At 39.9% G+C, this 19,821-nt stretch overlaps 1 protein-coding gene across 5 annotated transcripts in view; it reads left to right on the forward strand.

The window, feature by feature from the left end:
- Nucleotides 1–285: 285 nt before the first annotated feature.
- The window catches only part of PPCDC (phosphopantothenoylcysteine decarboxylase), a 60,753-nt gene continuing 41,217 nt past the window's right edge, over nucleotides 286–19,821 (forward strand). For 2 of the 5 annotated variants that reach the window (XM_007478179.2, XM_056799032.1), the window contains exons 1-3: nucleotides 359–512; nucleotides 8,890–9,034; nucleotides 10,518–10,716. In XM_007478179.2, the coding sequence (XP_007478241.1) occupies nucleotides 10,546–10,716 (171 nt within the window). In that variant the 5' untranslated portion in view covers nucleotides 359–512; nucleotides 8,890–9,034; nucleotides 10,518–10,545. Of the gene's footprint in view, nucleotides 513–8,889; nucleotides 9,035–10,517; nucleotides 10,717–19,821 lie in introns of all 5 variants that reach the window. The other 3 variants (XM_007478180.2, XM_056799036.1, XM_001379709.3) reach the window with 2 other exon arrangements.

Raw genomic sequence — 19,821 nt, forward strand, 5'->3', positions numbered from 1 at the left:
TGAGGATCCACAAAAGAATAAAAAAAAAATCAGTGCCTGCCCTCGAGGGGAGTCCAACTGGGAGAGCCAGCCTGTAAATAACTGGGTATATGCAAGACGAGTCTAGATTTACGAAAGGCGGAGCGGTTGCAGACGGCTTTGCGCAGAAGGTGACTAGTTCTGTCTCTCTGCAGTTTTCTGACGTCAGCTGATTGAAGGCACTTAGTAAGGGTGGGCGGAGGGGGCGGGACATGAGGTCAAAGTGGGCGTGGATTCCTCCCCTAGCACTCGGGAGTCCGAGTCTGCGCAGTAGCTCTTTTCATACAGGCGCCATCTTCTACCGCTAAAGTCTCTTCCTCCAAGCAGTCTCTTGGAGCTGGTTGACTACTGAGGAACAAACTACGGCTCCCAGCAGGTCGCGCGCTGCCGGCGGCTGCATGTCACTCGCGAGGTTACCAATCCGAGGTTCCGGGTTTGGGCCACGAAATGTCGCGAGATTTGGCGGGCTGGTGGGAGACGCACCTGGCTTAGGGGTGAGAAGTTGGAAGCGAGTTCGTCCCTTGGGGGCCGGGTGGGATGAAGGCGGGTTAGGGGCCGGGGACCTCTACGATCCCAGATATTTGATCTGGAAGGGGCCTTTGAGGCGACTGAGCTTTTTTACAAAAGAGGAAACTGAGGCCCAGAGAGAAAATGAGTTACGCAAACGGAAGTCCTCCCGGGGGAGTGGGGAGGGGTCTTCAAATCCTTGTCGAGTTGGGGAATGGGGTGAGGGGCTGGACTGAGAGCAGCCTCACTGGCCCTCAGTTTATATAGAATATAATAATATATATTATTAAATGTCAAACTATATCAACATAATTATACGTGTTATGTATAAATATATGTAAATGCTAGTTATTAACTTATCCCATTGAAGCAATGAGATCATAGATATATATGTATATCAGCAAATGACGTGTGTCAAGTTTTTTTGCAAACCCTGAGGTGATACACAGTGCTTGACATCTCATTTGAGCTATAAAATTGCTAGTTATTAACTATTCTCTCCCTTGAAATCATAGGATAACATCCCATTTGATCCCCACAGTCACCCTGGGAGGTATATGCTACTGTTATATATGCAAATGAGGCACTGAGGCATACAGAGATTAGATGACTTGCCCAGGCTAGTAAGAATCTGAAACTGGACTAGCTGTTCAGTAAAAAAGTTATTTACCAAATGGTACCCTTACCTCCTGAGAGTAAATGTATCCCACACTGGGAACCTCTAATATAGAGGATTGGTAATATATGTGGGGAAAGACTTTGAGTAATTAGGAGTGCCCTCCTGGGAGGCAGCCAGGTAGCTCAATGGATAGAGAGTCAGGCCTAGAGTTGGGAGGACCTGTGTTCAAATTTGACCTTAGATACTTAATAGCTGTGTGACCCTTGGCAAATCACTTAACCCCAATTGCCTAGCCCTTACCCCTCTTCTGCCTTGGAACTTATACTTTGGCATCAATTCTAAGAAAGAAGGTAAGGGTTAAAAAAAAAGTGTTCATGTCAATCTGAGGTTATAACTTGGAAAAGTGGAAAGAGCACTGGATTTGATTAGAAGGCCTGGATTTAAGTCTAATCAGATACTAGCTGTAGGACCATGGACAAATAAATCACTAGCTTCTCTGAGTCTTGTTTCCTTAATACTTGAGTTATGAGAGGTGAGGTTCAAATGAAATAATTCAGTATTTATTAAATCTCTACTATGTGCCAGGCACTACTTAGGAGCTGAGAAATATAAAACCAAAAATGAAATGGTCCTTGACCTCAAATACTTCCATATTTCATATTTCTTTTTTTTACTTTAAAAAAAAATTTAATTAATTTAGAATATTTTTCCATAGTTACATGAATCATATTCTTTCCCTCCTCTCTTCCCCCTCCTGTAGCCTATGAGCAATTCCATTGGGTTTTATATGTATCATTAATCAAGATCTATTTCCATATTATTAATATCAAACTGTTTACTACTACTTATATAGGCTTTTAGCCTATATAAATGTCAATTATGAATCACTGGAAGTCAAAATCATAGGTTTTGTGTATAAGAGCTTAAATTTATATTCATAATACAATTCCAAGTCAAATACCATTTCCACTAGACTAGTTTGGAGAGCAAAAACTTATTAATTAGCTAGGACAAGCCATTTATATACCTTATGAAAATCCTTGAAATTATTATTATCACCTAGAACTTGAAGGCTTCAGTGGCTCACCTGCTGCTTAGCATCATAGACCCGGAGTTAGAGACCTTAAAAGTCATTCAATCCAACCCTCTTATTTTATATAGATAAGGAAAATGAAAGGTTAAATGTCTTGTTTAAGCAAGGTCACCCTGGTAAGTATCAGAGCCTTGATTTATCATAATGTAAATACTATGTCCTATGGAGAGCAAAAATATTAAAATATTAATATTAAAATATTAAAAATGTGTTCTTAAATTATGTGCATTTATGAATATTTGCACACAAAGTGTGTTGTTCTGTTCAGCAGAGTAAGATTCAGAATCTATGCTTGTTCTTAACCTTTATTGATGAATGAGGGAGTCCAGGACTTCCTGGGTGAGAGAAGGTCCCCTTCTTACGTATTTCCAGATGTATGTGGAGTAGCCCACATAACATGAGTCATGGAATGACTCACTTAGGAAGTAGTTTTCATTCAAAAATGTGTCAAATTGCCTTCCATAGGACAGAACTTTGACTTAAAGGAAGGATGTTTATTGGAGTTTTGGGGGAGGATTTCTGGATTTCATGGTTATTTCCTTGCAGAAAGAAAGCTTATCAGAATGTCCAAGATACCAGTTTACCATGAGGAGATGTAATCTATCTTTTTTTTTTTATCTCTTATTGTTCAGAACCTATTAAGAACTTCTATAGGCCATTTAGTCAAATCTCTTACCCTGCCCTTATCAAAAACTGCACTTCTCTTCTCCCTTACTCTCCATTCCAGTCAAGTACCCTGAGGCTTACTACCCCTTCTCAGAGACCAGATGCTATCCCTGCCAGGAAGTATATAAGGAGACCCCACAGCAAATATTGACTTTTGGTACTGTAACAATAATACCTAACATATATAAAGTACTTTATAACCTACAAAACAGGTTATTTATACACAATGTTATTGATGAAGTACATAGAGCAGCAGCATCTCTTCCATTTTATGGATCTGAAAACAGGTTCTTGGGGGCAACTGGGTAGTTCAGTGGATTGAGGACTAGGCCTAGAGATGGGAGGTCCTAGGTTCAAATGTGGCTTCAGACACCTCCCTGCAGTGTAACCCTGGGCAAGTCACTTAATCTCCATTGGCTAGCCCTTACCAATCTTTTGCCTTAGAACCAATTGGTTCTAGGATGGAAGGTAAGGGTTTAAAAAAAAAACAACCCAACAGGTTCAGAGAGGGTGACTCATCCCCCTCTTAAGGTCTTATCCAGATTTAATAACCTCTGAGACTGACTTAGTAAATGATAGACCTTGACTTTTTTGTTAGTATTCTTTAGGCTATAATACATTAAAAAAAAAATAAAGCAGATTTGGAATCTCAAGATTGGCAATCAATTTTGGCTCCTTCACCTCCACCCCACCTGGGGGAACTTACTCCGATCCTTAGTTTTCATCTTTAAAATAAGGGCACCATTATCCAGCTTGTGTTCTCTACAGGGTTGGTGCAAGTTCAGATAACTGCAGTGTTTTAAAAACCATCAAACACTTTGAATATAAATGTCAGCTCTTTATTATTGTCCTTGATACTAGTAGGAGCTACTCTTTATATGATGTTTTAAGGTTCTAAAGCACTTTCTATATGTTAATTTATTATCCTCTTACCAAGAGTTAGTGACTGGATTTTTGACTGAGCTAATAATTATATTTTGCTATCCATGGCTTCCAGACTAGATAAAGTACCCTTGAGTCTTTTACTTAACTGTTTTCCTTTTGTAACAAAGAAGGGTTCAGCTTAGGAGATAAAGAGGGTATTTCCAGAAATCACTGTGATGTGAAAACAAAAGTCCTCTTTTAAATAAATAACTAGGAAAAATTCCCTTCCTTGAAAATTAACCCTCCACCCTTTTCTTAAAAGTCTTTAGAAGGCACTTATGACTAGCTTAATGGCTTGCCTGTCCTACCTGCTTCAGTCGAAGCCTATTTTTTTGTTTGGTGAATTTTTAGAGAACCACAATAGAAAAGAGGCTCAATCTTAACTATGCTGCACTAACAGGTGGAATCGGCATGTAGCAGTGGACTTCAAGGCTAGGGACCCACTAGTGCTTTCTTTGGCCAAGTAGAGTTTTGGTTTTTGGTTTTGTTTAAAACTCTTTCCTTTTGTCCTAGTAATAGTTCCAAGACAGAAGAGCTGTAAGGGCTAGGCAATCTTGGGCTTAAGTGACTTGCCCAGGGCCACACAATTAGGAAGTATCTGAGGTCAAATTTGAACCCTGGTCTCTCTAATTCCAGGCCTGGCACTCTAATCCATTGTGCTATCTACCTGGTCTAGCCCAGTAGATTTTAAGCTTCTGGGGGCAGAGGCTTTCATTTTTGGTTTTGAATCTTGCACATAGTAGATATCTAATTCCACTTAGCCAACTTTTTGAACTTGAGCCAAGAATTTTCATCTTACGTGGCACTGGAAGCTGAGAGAGTACTTGAACTCACGGGAAGCTATGTTTTCATAATATGAGCTAGAGGGAAGATAGAGGTTAGGGAATCTGCCAGTACCACCCACTCCTTTGGGCAGACACCCTACTCTCACCCCATTGTGTCAGTACAGGAAGATAGCAGGATCAGAATTGGTAACAGCTTTATAGATTTGGAATTTAATTTTAATTTAAGTACAGATTAATGGCCATAAACTCAGCCTGGAAGCATATAAATCAAGTTTCTATTCTTCCTCTATAGCTACTGCTTAGAGTAGTGATCTGGAAAGGAATATCAAAAAGATAATAATAGCCCTAGAGCTAGAAGAGAGTTAAGAAGTCATCTGGGTACAGCTTTTTGTTTACATACTAGAAATGCTGGAGCCCAAGGGAGTGACTTGGCCAAGGTCAAACAGACAGAAATCATTATCCTTGCCTTGGGAATCCCACCATTCATTTGCTATGGGGTGTTGATTTGTAACTGCTCCCCTCTCTCACCCTCATTTCTGCAGATTTCACCCAGGGCAATAGATAGTTTCTTGATGAGGGAAGGTATTCAATCCTGGGACTATTTGCTTTTGTCTTTGTTTCTCCAGTGCCTAGCACAGTATGAGCACATAGTAGGCACTTAATGAAAGCTTATTAATTTATGAATTGATGGAACAAGGCATTTACTATGTGCAAGGTATAGTGATAGAACTTAGTGAGATTGGACATGTGATTTCCTCCATACCAAGAAGAGGAGGGTGAGGAAACTCTTCTAATAACAGCAGGTTTAAGAAAGTTAAGAGCCCTGAATAAGTAAGTGACTTTTCTGGAGCCTCTGGGTCTGAGGTTGGAGGCTGGACTTGTATTCCTGTTCTTCCTGGCTTTGAAGTTGGCTCTTGAGCTCTGTTCCATCTGCCCTGGGGATACAGAGACAAACAGAAACAGCCCCTGCCTCTCAAGGAACATGCATTCTGCAGGTAGGGGTTTGGAAGGGAAGGGGAGGGGTATACATAATCACTACAGGGTCCACAAAGAATTTTTTTCAAATAAGGCAGAGCTCTTAACACCTGGGGACCTGAGACAAAACAATTTTCCTCATTCATTGTGTTAGGGAGGGGCCCTGATTCTGAGGGAGGAGACAAAAGAAATAAAAGACTGGCTTTCTGCCCTTCAATTGAACTGATTCTCCAGTCACCTGCTCCCCAGAGGTAATGATGATAATATGATGAGAAAACTCTTGAGACACAGAGATGAAACCCAATCCCCAAACAGAAACCAAGAGCTCCTCTCCACTTTTGCTCAATGTGGCTGATACTGACTCCAGGTTTGGGGTGCAGCTTTTGATTATCTCCCCTAAAGCACAGAATCCTCCTCCTTCCCTTGAGAATGGTGAGGAGTGGGAGTATCTTATTCTTAGGAGGACTGGCCACAGAGGTACTGGGTCCTGCCACCAGCTGGGAAGAATGATTTTCCCAGCACAGCTGGTTGTATGACTCCCTATACCCCAGTAGTAGTTACTTATTTAAAAAAATAAGATATATTCCTTCCTTTTGTTTTTATATCATCCTAAACAGTCATTTCTGGATTATAAGGGTTTCTTGTTTTCTTCTCCAGTTATTAGCCATCCTCCCCATTTCTTTGCATTTACTTTGAATATTTTATTTTATGTTTTTTATCTGTGTACATGTTGCTTTCCTGAGAAGAATGTAAGCCTCTTCCAGTTTGGGTTGCTTTTACTTTCAATTTTCCTTTCTTTGTCAGCTTCACTACCATTCACAAATCTAATCCATTGAACTAAATGTCACTACTTCTGTCCTACAGCAGGACTGAACTGTCTCTTGTAACAACATAAAACAAGCAAAAACAAGCAAAAACCTCCAAAGTCTCCCTAAACAAAAAAACAGCTTTTCAACTGATGATGTCAATAACTCTGATGGAAGTATGTTTCCTTTTCTGTGTTCAGGAACCATTATTGGCTTTTCAGTTACTCTTAAGTTCCTTCTATTGAATGCTCTTTTATTTTATATCATTTATATAATTGTAGTCAATATGTTGTTCTTCTAGTATGACATTTCATCCTGCATCAGATGTTGCTTTGAATTCTTCATATCCATTTCTTGTTATTCAGTAATCTTCCAGTATATTCATTTGGTAGTTATTCAGCTGGGCATCCTGCCTATCTACCTGCCAATGGGGCAGCATCTCACAGGCCAAAAGGCAATTGGCACTTTGGGGACCTTTTCACTGATAAGTTAGATCAGGATGGCACTAACTTATGCTATATATGATAATAATATAGGTCTCAGCTACTACAATGAAAAATCTAGCCTCCTTTGAGCAGGGTTCTTTATGTGGAAAGATAGATAGATATTAGAGCCCCCAGAAAACTATTCTTGCCTACAGGAAAAAAAATGTATGTATATTTAATTCTCTTTGCCTGAATCACTTGTTTCTCTGTAAAAATTTGGGCATAAGGAATAATTACATTGTTTTAAGGATTCTCCAGATTGATTCATTTCCCTAATTATTTCTAGAAAATTAAAAGACAAAGTTTGAATTAACAATGAATTGGGTTTGCTTTCTTCCCAAGGACTGAGTTTAAAGGAGACAAACTCTTAAGTATCTTTCCAGTTACCTAGCCAGGATTAGCTAAAGACACTAAAACCTAAAATGCCTCTCCAAGTCACCTTATCTTCTAGCTATTACATCTAGGCTACTTCCAGCTACTCAACCCTCTGGCTACCTCATATTCCCAAGTACTTTTAAATTCCTGTAAGGAGTCTGTTGTTCTCTCTTTTTTCCTTGAAAACTATATAAGTTCCCCACTTTTTATAGATCAACAGAAATTCCCAGTATTGTATTGCTGGAAGTCTTTCCTGAGACTATAAACCTCCCAGGGTGGTGGCTTTGTGTGATGTTTTTAATTATAATCCCCTTGGTCTGATTAAAGACTTACTATAACTACTCTGGCAGGTCTGTGATTTTTTCAGGTTGACAGATGTTCTGAAGGAGAAAAATCAAGGAAGGGTTTCCTCTTCCTTCTTTATAGATGACCATAGTGTTGTGGGGGTGAAGAGGTGCACTCCTTGGGTTCGGGAAGGATACCTTCTGCAAGAATGCAAGACTCTGAAACTTAGCTTAAAAACAAAAAGAGAAATGTATTAATTTAGAAAGTAATGTTGAGAATGGCCAGGAGGATAGGACAGGTGGAACAGCAAGATGGAAGGCTGCTCCTTGGGAAGACAGCATGGATGGAGACATCAATTCTGGGGATTTTATGTTCTTTACTACAGATGCTGGGTAATAGTGAGTATGTAACTCTAGAGTGGTAAACCCTCAGGCATTCAGTCAGGGGGTTGGTCATTTGCCTGGGGTCTGCCTGGAGACATAGGGAATGACCCTCATAAAAGATTCTTCAGTTTTAGGGAACAGACAGATGTCTGAGATACAGCCTGATAGTATCAAGGTGTAGCCTGGAGGTGCATCTCTCTGTCCATCTTAAATCTAAAGGAGGAGAATCTTCTCAGGGTTTTATAGGAGTTATTAGATGTTTTGGGTTAGGAGTCACGAGGATGTAAGGGAGCAAAGGAATTTCCCTGATAATAGTTTGCCTGAATTTCTGGGGGCACAATGTCCATGTCAATAGGGAGTCAGGATTTCTTAAGAGAGAAGATGAATTTTCCAGTAGGTAACGAATTTCTTTCATGGCAGATTCCTTATATACTGTTAGGCAACACATTTAGTTACAGTACCCTTTTAGTCTTGTGTATGAGTCATTCATTTGACAAGCAGTTTATTAGATATCTATTGTTTGCAAGGTATTGAGGATACAAAGACAAAAAAAGGAAATAAGTCCCTACCCTTTAAAAACAAAACAAAAAACAACTGTCTTAGAATTGAAGCTAAATATCAGTTCCAAGGCAAAAGAGTAGTAAGGGATAGGCAATTGAGGTTAAGTGACTTTCCCAGGGTCACATAGCTAGGAATTCTCTGAGGCTAGATTTGAATCCAAGACCTCTCATCTTTAGGGCTGTCTATCTCTACTGAGTCATCTAGCTGCCCTGGGCCCTACCATTAAGGAGCTTAAGTTATTTTGGAATCTTCTTTTCCTTAGCACCTCTTCTAATCTTGAGCTCTTCAGCCTAGTTAGCACTGCATGCCATATCTTGTTCACAGATGATTTCTTATGTGTAGGAATCTTGTCCCCTTGTATTGTAAGCTCTGTGATGTAACCATATATTTTCTCATTGCTTTCACAGGGCCTAGTAGTGTTAGGTACATTGTTGTGGGAGAGCTGAGATTAACCCTGGACTTGAAGGGCCCTTCCTCAAGAATGACTGGCTCCAATGATTATCTTTAAAAATAGAAATTTATTAAGTTGAATGCAAGTTGAATGACTGGGAGGTAGGTACAGGTAAAGGCCTGCCTCAATGAAGAGATGGGTTTCAGGATTTTTATACCTCATTCAGGCAGGGACTATATGACCAGAAATGGAGGTGGTGGGTGAGGGTGTGGGGTGGTGGTGGTACACAGGTGTGAGAAGAAAAGCACAGGTGTCCCTGACCACAAAGCAGGTGAATTGCATATCTCAGGAAATGAATTGATGTCTGAGATGCAAATGGAAGGTACATAAAGGAGCTTATGAGGAAGCTAGGGGAATGCTTAGGCAATGTATCTCTCAAAGACTCCTTTTATCATACAGTTGCTTTCAGGTGGGCTTCCTCTAGCCAGTACTGTAGGGGTGCAAGAATGGGGAATACCTCATGTACTCTTTGACTTGGGATTCCTCTGAAGTTTGGGAGTGTCCAGGGGACCTTCCTCCATATCAACATGGCAACTGTTCAGTAGTTTTCAATTAGGTGATTATCTTTTCCTGGTCCATCTACAGCAAAATGTGCAAGTTTTGACATGGTAGCCTTTGAGAAACCTTTTCAAACTATAATAGTTTTGCTTAATTCAATAAGTCTTTATTAAGCAGACAGTGTATGCCAGGCACTGGCTTAGGTACAGAGAATACAAAGATAATAAAATAATCTCTACCTTATTTGGGGGTATGAAAAACATTAAGTATGTAGGTATCCCTTCCATATCACAACTTTTCCCATCATGGTTTTGATATATCACAAATTACATAAGAAATTAAATGGGAATTTGGGGGGAGTTTTGGTGAAAGCACAGACAACACATGAAGGCAAGCAGACAACACAGAAAAAGTTTGGAAACTCGGAAATCCATACAATTTGTGTATAGTACTATATAATATCAATATATTTTATCTTTTAATGTCATAAAAATACACATTTTTTTTACCATAAATAACCCATAAAAGAAAAAGAAAAAATTCCAACTTCTTCTCTGGTATGAAAGGATAGCCAAAAAATTTTACATAGATTTTCCAGATTGTTGGGGCACTGTGCCCCTAATCCCTGTGATGAAGAAGGGATATCTGTAGGATATCTGTATAAGTAAATATAAAGTAATTTCAATGGAGGAAAACAACAGGCCAAATATGAAGGGCAGTTTGTTAATAATGAAACAAGAATCCAGAGGGCACAATAGTAGGATAAGGAAAACTAAGACCTCAGAGGCATGGGACTGACATGGACAGTACTTGAAAGTAGTGGGAAAGACAAAACAAAATGAGCCCTTACCCAATGAGTGCCACAGAAGAATTTGGGCTTGCTTCTCCACCAGAAAGTGGTGTTTATCTCCGTTGCATTAGTAGAGTGCCTCTCCTTGCAGTGTTTTTCTCTTTCAATCTGCTGTTTGCAAAATCAGCAATGAAACTTCTTTGTGAAGATTCCTGGGACCAATTTTTTAGCTGCAGCTAGGGGACCCTAACTATCAGGGATTAGAACTGAGAATATGGGTCTTTCTCTGTCTTTAGGCCCTGAACACTGTTGCCAAAGGACCTCATGGAGTCTGGGGCATGCAGTTCCCAAGGGCTTGACACCACTGTAGCCTGTTCAGAACCAGAACCTGTATCATCAATGAAGAAAAATGTCCATGTTCTCGTGGGAGTCACTGGGAGTGTGGCTGCCCTAAAGCTGCCTCTTCTGGTTGCTGGCCTTTTAGAGATTCCAGGGGTAAGTGGCACCAAATTAAGTGTTGGATGATCTCATGAAGAAGAAAAGGTCCCTTTCCACAGTACCTCACATATATAACAACTTTTTTTTTATTATAATCAAAATAAAAGTGTCATTGCTAAATGGGCAGCAACAGCTAAAGAATCTTTATTCAGGGTCTAGAAGAGGAGAGGATATAACCTCTGTCTTTTATCATTGTTTACCTTTTGTTTCTCCTTTTATACTACACTCCTTGAGAGCAAGGTTTTTTTCTTTCTTTCTTCATATCTCTAGCCACTTAGCATAATGCCTGCCATATAAGAAGACCCAATAAATGCTTCTTGGCTATATGATTATTTCATGTGCTTAGAATCTGCTTTACACATTAATTAGACTTACATTTATTAAGTGCTTACTTTATGCTAGATACTGAGCTAAGCCTGGGAATACTAAAATAAGCAAAAAGAAAGATAGCCCCTGACCACAAGGAACCTAGATTCTAATAGAGGAAGACAATACACAAAAGTGAGATGAGAAAAATGGGGAAGGAGATGATGATAACATGATGTACATGTTTTTGAAGCCCAGAAGTCAAGAATGACTCTGGGAAGGCAATGTAGGCTATCATAAGCCTGGGGTATCCTAGTTTGAAAAGACCAAATGGTGGTTGGATGTACCAAGGCAAGAAGGCCTGGGTGCTGAGGGAAATTCCAAGAATAAATGGCAACAGAAGCATGGCTTATGAGATCTGATATACCAAAATGGTGTGATTGTAAAATGTTTGCTACTGGAATAAATGATATAGGAATTCAGAAAAGGGCAGTTTTGCTGTTGAACTGAGAAATCAGGGTATCACAAGATTATAATATTTTAGACCTGGGAGAAAGAGATCCTTTGATTAAATTAATTTCAATTGTACAAACATCTATTAAATGACTGCTATGTGCCAGACACAGGGGTATAGACTGGGGAAAGAAAGAAAGAACAAAAAAATCCATGTCCTCTAGGAGTATGCATTCTTATTTTCATTCAACATATAAATAACTTGGGTGCAGGGGAAGAAACAAATGTAAAACCAAAAATGGTGCCTGCTTTCTGGGAACTTGGACTCTACTGGGCTAAGATCACACAGTAATAGCAATAATTAACTTTCATTTGTATAGCTCTTTGTTATTGGTAAAATATTTCATGTACATTGCTTATTTACTTCTTTGGGTGCCTGGGAAGCTAGGCCCAATAGACAACGAACTTATAGACAGTGAACAGACTTAAGAAGTAAGGTACCTTGCTCCCAAAGTTATATTGTAGTTGGTATTCAGCTCTAGCTCTTAGTTCCATGAGTCACAAACCAGTGTTCTTTTTGGGTCATGACTTAAACCCTGGAGACTGTGATTTAAGGTCTTGTTGAGAACTTGGTAAATATTGAGACCAGCTAAATTCAATAAGTCTCCTCTGCACTTGGAACTCTTCTTCATCTCCCCTCTGACTGGTTATAGTAGCCTTTTAGTTGTTTTTCTTTCTCTACAATCTCAGGATCCTAATGTAGAATTCTGCTAAGAAATCTCCAGTGACAGGACTCAAGTGGCTCAGGTAGATAGAGAGCTGAACCTGAACTTAGGAGGCCCTGGATTCAAACATGGCCTCAGATACTTCCTAGCAGGGTGAGCCTGGACAAGTCACTTAACCCTTATTTCTTAGCTCTATTTTAGAGTTGTTAACATGACAGAAAGTAAGGGTTAAAGGGGGGAAAAAGATCTCCAGTGATTCCCTACTATTTATCAGATGATAATAATAACTAAAACTTTATAATTATCAGATCATAATAACTAAAATTTTATATTTATTGTTATTGCTTTTATCATTGTTGTTATAATAGGATAAAGCTCAACTCCTTAGCTTGGTATTCAAGGATCTTCAGAACATGATTTCAATTAAATTGAGTGAAAATTTAGGAATTATTCTATGCTAATCAATGATTTAGGTGAGTGTTTGGAAATGTAAGAATAAAAATGAAAAAACAGACAAAGTGAGGAAGGAGGAAGGGAAAGAGTGCTATACATGGGAACATCAGAGAAAGCTTCCCATTGGGGGGAACACCTAGAATGAACCATAATAAAAGAAGCAATGAAACTGCGAATTTGGAGAAGACAGTTGGACCATTTGGTAGTAATGGAGTATGTGTGAAGGGGGGCAATATGAAACAAATCTACAAGAGTTGACTCAAACTAGATTGTGCAAGGCATTAAAAACACTTGGCTGAGAGTTTTGAATTTTATCCTAGAAATAATAAGCAGCCCTTGAAGACTTTTGAGTAGTGAAAGGACATTGTCAGGAAAGATGATTTTGGAATCTGTGAGGAGGATGGGTTAGAGTAGGGAAAGGCTGGAAGCAGAGAGACCAATAAAAAAGGAATTGCAGCAGTTTGGGTGAGAAGTTGATGGGCTGAATTGGTCCCTATTTCTTTCTGATCCCTTATACAAATTCTCTGGGTTAGCCAAACTGGTCTGCTAATTTTCCCTATAAAATGCAGTATTGATTCCTAGCTTCTAGCCTTTATTCATGCCATATTTTTTAAGTTATTATTTGTATTCCTAACTTTTTGTTTTTACATAATTTTTATTTCTAAATATACCTCTCTAGCATAGTCCAATGAACCATTTCTTGCAACAGAGATTTTAAAAAGGGAAAAAAACAGTTCCAAAACCAACCAACACATCAGTTGTGTCTCACAGAACTTTAACACAATCTTGGTTTTCCACCTGTAAAAAAAAAAAAGGAGAAGGAAGTTTATAATACTCTCTTTTTTGTAAGAAATAACTTGTAGAACTCAAGCTTTTATAGATTTCATCAACCTACAAAGGCTTTGCAGAAGGACCAAGCAAAAGACTGTATGTCATGTGTGCTACCATGAGAGAAAAAACTGACTCTGGAGTCAGAGGACCTGGTTGAAATTCTACCTCTTGTACTTACTGCTTTGAATCATTTAATTTCCCTGAGTCTCCATTTCTTCCTGTACAGAATGAGGAGGTTGGATTAGTAAATGTCATTTGAGCTCCCTCTCAGCTTTCTCCCATCTCTGTGCCTTTCCATTGATCAGTCCCCCATGCCTGTCATGTACTCTCTTCTTATCTCCACCTCCCTTCACGGAGTCCCTCTCTTCCTTTAAGATATAGCCCAGGCACTATATTCTGCATGAAGCTGTTTCTGATCCTTCCAATTGGTAGTATCCTTCCTTACAAGTTAACTTTAACAACCTGGTTTATATTTGTATATATTCACTCAATCTTTGTGCTGTCAGTATTTTTATATGTATTTGTTGAGTTTCCCATTAGAATGGAAGATCACTGTGGGCAAGAATTGTTTCAGTCTTTGTTGCCCCAGCATATAGTACAGTGCCTAACACCTAGTAAGTATTTAATAAATATCTCTTAAGAAAGAGAGAGTTAGAAACAAACTCCACATGGAAAAGGGGTAAGTCTATGACCTAGGCCTAAATCGTACATGGCCCTTGGGAGTACCCTGATGGCTTCCTGTTTTCAGACCTAGAGGCTAGTTACATGGGAAGGGGGGAGGGGGCTGGCAATGCCATGCTTGCCCTACAACACTTCTAAGCATCCATTATATTAGGCAGATTTTAGATATTCTTTTTCCTGTAAACCAAGAGTTATTTTTTCCACTTAATTGATAGTGAGGCACACCTCCCCAGCCGAATCTTAATTTCCAAGGTCTAGTTTAAGGCCTTCCCTCATCCCACCAGACCACATGTAGTTCCCTCTCTTTACTCCAAACTCATTCAGGAAATAAGTTACATATTTCCCTAACTAGAGCATAAACTCCTTGAGGGCGGGCATTGGCTGTTGTCTTCTGTTTTGTTTCCTTAACATAGAGCATAAAGCTTACTTCTGGTTGGTGGGCAATAAATATTTGTTGAATGAATGAATGAATGATTGATTGATTGATTGCTGATTCAGGCCCAGTTCTTTTTGTGCCCCTTGCTTCTTACTTGATCTTAATATATGTGTTCAGTAGGTGGCAGTATTGACCTAAGGGTGAATACAGTGGGCTGAAGCAACTAGCCCCAAACCTTCCTTTCCTTCACTTTTCACTGAATTTATTCATAGGATTTTAGAAGTGGAAGCCACTTTAGAAATTATCTAAGGTCCAGCCTCCTCATTTTACAAATTAGGAAACTGAGGCTCTAATGGGAAGTAACTTGCCAAAGCCACGTAGCTAGTTGTAGCAGAGTTAGGAATAGCAATCAGTTCTTCTGACCACAGGCTAATTGTGCCATAAAGTTGAAAGATGGTACCCCAGTGGGTCATTATCAGTCTACCAGAGACTTTAAGCCTTTTCCATAACATGTGTAATTTGACTTAGCAAAAAAGCAGGGAAGGGAATGAGCATTTATTATGGTGCCTACTATGGCCCAGCCACTGTGCTAAGATGTTGTTTTTTAAACAAATACCTCATTTGATCCTCACAATAACCCAGGAGTAGTTGTTGTTATTATCCCTATTTTACAGAAAAAACTGAGGTAGACAGGTTAAGTGATAATGCTCAGGGTCACATAGCTAATGAGTGCCTGAGGCTAGATTTGAACCTAAGGCTTCCTGACTCCAGTCCCAGTGCTCTGTCTGTTGCATCATTAGCTGTTTTAAATACCTGTGTTCCATGACATTAAGTACATGTGCCTTGGGGAAGCTAGGTTGCTCAATGGTTAGAGAGTCAGCCCTGGTGACAGGAAGGAGGTCCTAGTTTCCAATCTGGCCTTCGATACTTCTTAGCTGGGTGACCCTGGACATGTCACTTAACCCCCATTGGTTAGCCCTTGCCACTCTTTTGCCTTGTAAGTGATACTTAGTATTGATTACAAAATGGAAGGGAAGGATTTAAAAAAGAACATGTGCCTTTCTACTGAGTCATGTTAACAAGTGTCCCTGGTCAGGTCCCTCCCTATATGTTTGGCAATGCTTTTCTTATTTGTCCCTAGGTCCAGCTTTGCTTTTGGCTCCCGAGCCCAATACTTTCTTTTCTACGCTGAGTGATCCTCTCGAATTAATCAGCGATTATGGTGAAAGAGCTACACCTTTATTTCTTTCAAGTGTATTTAGTAGCAGAAGCTGGTCTGTTATGTTAACCAGTGAAGGACGGTGAATAGGAGGGCTTTGTAACTGGCCATAAGTATACACACTTGCTTCTAAAGGGTTCAAAACCTGGTTTTTTTAATGTAAGCGAAACATTTTCTCACCCAGTCTTGCCCATATCATAGTTTGCTTAGTGGACTCCTCACTGGCAGTGCAAAGCTCTTGTCAAAAGCCCTACCAATTCCAAATTGGGGGAGTGTAATGAATGGTACTTACTTCATTTTCCTTATGAAAACTTCACTCATTTCAGTCTTATAGGACTTTCTCCTTATTCTCCCTGCCCTGGCCCCATTTGCAATGAGTTAGAGCTGCCCAGACAAGAAGTAAGACAAGGAGAGGAAACTGCTTAGCAGATCTGAAATGTAGGTCAAGTTGTGTTGGAGGTCTGTGGGGATGTGATCATTAGTGCTGTGAGGGGTTTCCCTTGCTGACCCCCCCAGAGTCTTCAAGAATTTAGTTTGTGCCAATGAAGTTTCTGGGGGGAGTGGTAACAAATTGGGGGATGGGGGTGGATCTTAAAAGGGGTAGCAGTTTACATGTCATTGAATACAGTAGTTGTTTCTCATTGTGGGATGGAGTGAGAGTTGCATTTAATTTTTCCACTAGCATGGAAGGGAATCTCAGGCTAGCAGTTTCAGACTGAATAATGGACCTTAAGGTAAAAGACAATCCTGGTCAGGTGGGGCCAAGCCCAAGCCAAGTGACTCTGGTGCAGTAAGCAGCGTGTTGATTTCATAAGCTGAAGGTCCTGAGTTCGATCCTCAAAAGGAGGATGTGACACAGTGGGAGAGGCTTCTGGAGACTAGAACAGCACTTGGCTTGGACTTGGCCCCACCTGTCTTTTATCTTAGGGTCATTTATTCAGTCTGAAACTGCTAGTCTGAGATTCCCTTCAGGGTGGATTTTCACGGAAACAGGGACAAGCTTTGGGGTTTCCAACTTACAAGCTAGTCCTAAAACTTGGGGTTTATTAGATCTTACTTGGCTACAAGTTTGGGGTTTCTAGATTTCATGTTGGCACAACCTACCTTTCCAGCATTGTCTAACTCTATGCCTTTTCATATTTTCAGTGCTCCAGGCAAGTGGACTGTCCACTGGCCAATGAGCACATCCCAGAATTTACTGCTTCCATTCATTTGCTCACCCTTTTCTGAATCTGTAATGCCTTTCCCTCCTTACCCTTAGCCCTGCCTATTAAAAAAACCTGGCTTTCTAAGATCTGGCTCAGGTGAAGCCTGCCCTGATCATTTCCAGCTAGAAAGAATCTCTTTATCCTTTGAGCTCTCATGGTATTTGGTGCCTCTCCTGCGCACTTTTATATGCCATCCTCTTTGGCAGACTAGCCATGTAGAGGCTGTCCTATCTTCCCTATAGATCCCAGGCCTCTCAAGGGCCAGATTGATGTCTGATGTATGCTGGTATCTCTGTTGCATGTGTCATGGTGTTTTCCACTGTGAGAGGCTGATAGGGAGAGTAGAAAGTATACAGCCCTTGGAATGAGAAGATCCAAGCTCCAGTCGACCACTTCACCTGACTTTTGATTGTTGACCTCAGTTTCCCAGTCTGTAAAATATAGCAACAGAACTTTGGACTGCCTACAGGGTTTCTAAAGTTCCTTCTAGTTCTCTGTCTGTGACTAGATAATTTTGATGGTCTCTTCTTTTTCCACCCTTCTGTCATCCTGTGGTTGGCTGGAGTACCTTCAGAGGCTTTATTGTGAAACAGAAAGTTAGAAATGTAGCCTGCTGAGGAGTGTGCTTGGTTGAGGGAGCCAACATAACCATATTTCCCATAGTTTGCCAGTGGAAACCATCTATACATTACCTTTCTTCCTTGGCTACAGGTCAAAATGAAAGCATCTTGGCATAGCAGAATGGAAGCTGGACTTACAGCTTCTATGTAGTTTGGCCATAGTAAGAGGGTATGTATGGAACTTGGCTAGGCCAGGAGAATCACCGAAGCCCAGTGTTAGAAGACACCTTCAAGATCCTGTAATGTAACCCAGACTTTCTGCAGCATTCCAGACAAGAAATCATCCAGACTTTCATTGAACAACTGAGATTTATTGAACAAGCCTCAGATGCTTATTAGCTGTGTGACCTTGGACAAGTCACTGAACACTCATCTATAAAATGAGCTGCAAAAGGAAATGACAAACCACCCTAGTTATCTTTGCCAAGAAAACCTCAAATGGGGTTATGAAGAGTCATGACTGAAAACAACTAAACATTAACCCACTATCTTATTTTGCTAGCTGTTGTTCCGTTCTCTCCTCCATTTCTCAGCCAAGCCTTGTTTCCATGTCAATGTCTATGCTTTCTCTTCTCTCATTCTTTTCTAATGCTTCTGTAACCTCATCTTCTGTTCTTATCATTTAACTGAAACATATCTCTCTAAAGTTACCAGTGACCTCTTAATTGCCAGATCTAATGGCTTTTCCTAAGACCTCATGCTTCCTGACTTTTTGGTAGCATATAATAATGTCTACCAATCTCTCCTCCTGGACACTTGATTTTCTCTGGGTTTTTGTGACATTTGTTTTTCATTGGTTTTCATTCTGTCTGTAGGACTGTTCCTTCTCAGTCTTCTTTGCTCATTCGTCATCTGTGTCATGTTTACTAACTCTTGATAATCCTTAAGACTGTGCCCTGGACCTTCATCTGTTTTCTTATTCACTTAGATCCCTTCTCAGCTACCATATGTTCATTTACAATCTCTATGCCAAGGACTCTGAGTTCTATGTGTCCATTCCTAGTTTCTTTACTGGGCTTTCATCCCACATCATGAACTGCCTATCTGACATTCCTAGCTGGATGTCCCATAGGCAACAGAAATTCAACATGTCCAAAACAGAACCCATCCTCCTGAGCTTCTGTATTACTGTCCCTTCTAGATCACTGAGGTTTATAACCGCACTGTGATCCTCTTCTTGCTGTTAATCACTACACATATCCAGTTAGTCACCAGATCTTCTTGTTTCTTTCTTGACAGCATCTCTGGCATACATCCCCTCCTCTCCCCTCATGCAACCTAGAGCAAAGGACAAATCCCTTCAAATTGATGCTGATCCATTGATAACTGCTCTTTTTTAAATTTTATTTTTTAAAAATATCTTTCCATATTGACATGATTCATTTTCTTTCCCTACCCTCTTTCCTCCCCCCTCCCAGAGCCAACAAAGAATTCCACTGGGTTGTACAAGTGCATTGATAACTATTCTTGTGGGTCCAGACTTTTAACTCATTCTGAAGCCAGCTTACGTATGCCATTGTTCAGCTCTTATCTCTCCATCTTGGCCAGAATGAGAGACTATCAAATGTTTTTCTGAAATCTAAGCACACTGTCGTGAATGAGATTAAGGTAAATTGAGGCACAATTTATTAGCAAAATGTGAATTTGCCAGTAGGCAGGATCTCAGCCTCTTCCTCAGGCTAAGACCATGAGTAAGGGCTGACAGATCATTTTTACAGATAAAATAGGAGAAGCATCCAAAAACTGGAAGGCAGAAACATAGATGAGGAAAAGAATATGATTGGTGATAGTCAGAAGCATCATAGGTATGGGAGACAGCATGATTGGCTGGAAATCAGGAATGAAGGGCTAGCAACAACCCCTCCTTCTGTCTTGTCACTAAGAAATTCTTACTGATTTTGTCCACCTGCAGGAATGACCAATGACATATAGATAACAGATTTCTTCTAATTGTACAAGGACATCTAGTAGTACTAGAGATCACAGCATTCTTTTAATTAAAGTGATTTATTGGGGAAACTGAACTTCTAAAATCAACTCTGAGAGGAAGACTGAACTTCTGAACCTGATTCAAAGACAAAGAAACACGACTTAGGCAGTTATCCAAAAATGTCAGCAGGGGTACAGAATAGTCAATTACAAAATAGAATCAATATAATTTCCTCAATACTATTTTTTTAAAACCCTTACCTTCTATCTTAGAATCAATACAGTATATTAGTTCCAAAGC

Source organism: Monodelphis domestica, chromosome 1 (assembly GCF_027887165.1).
Source record: "Monodelphis domestica isolate mMonDom1 chromosome 1, mMonDom1.pri, whole genome shotgun sequence".
In the NCBI taxonomy this organism is placed as follows: domain Eukaryota; kingdom Metazoa; phylum Chordata; class Mammalia; order Didelphimorphia; family Didelphidae; genus Monodelphis; species Monodelphis domestica.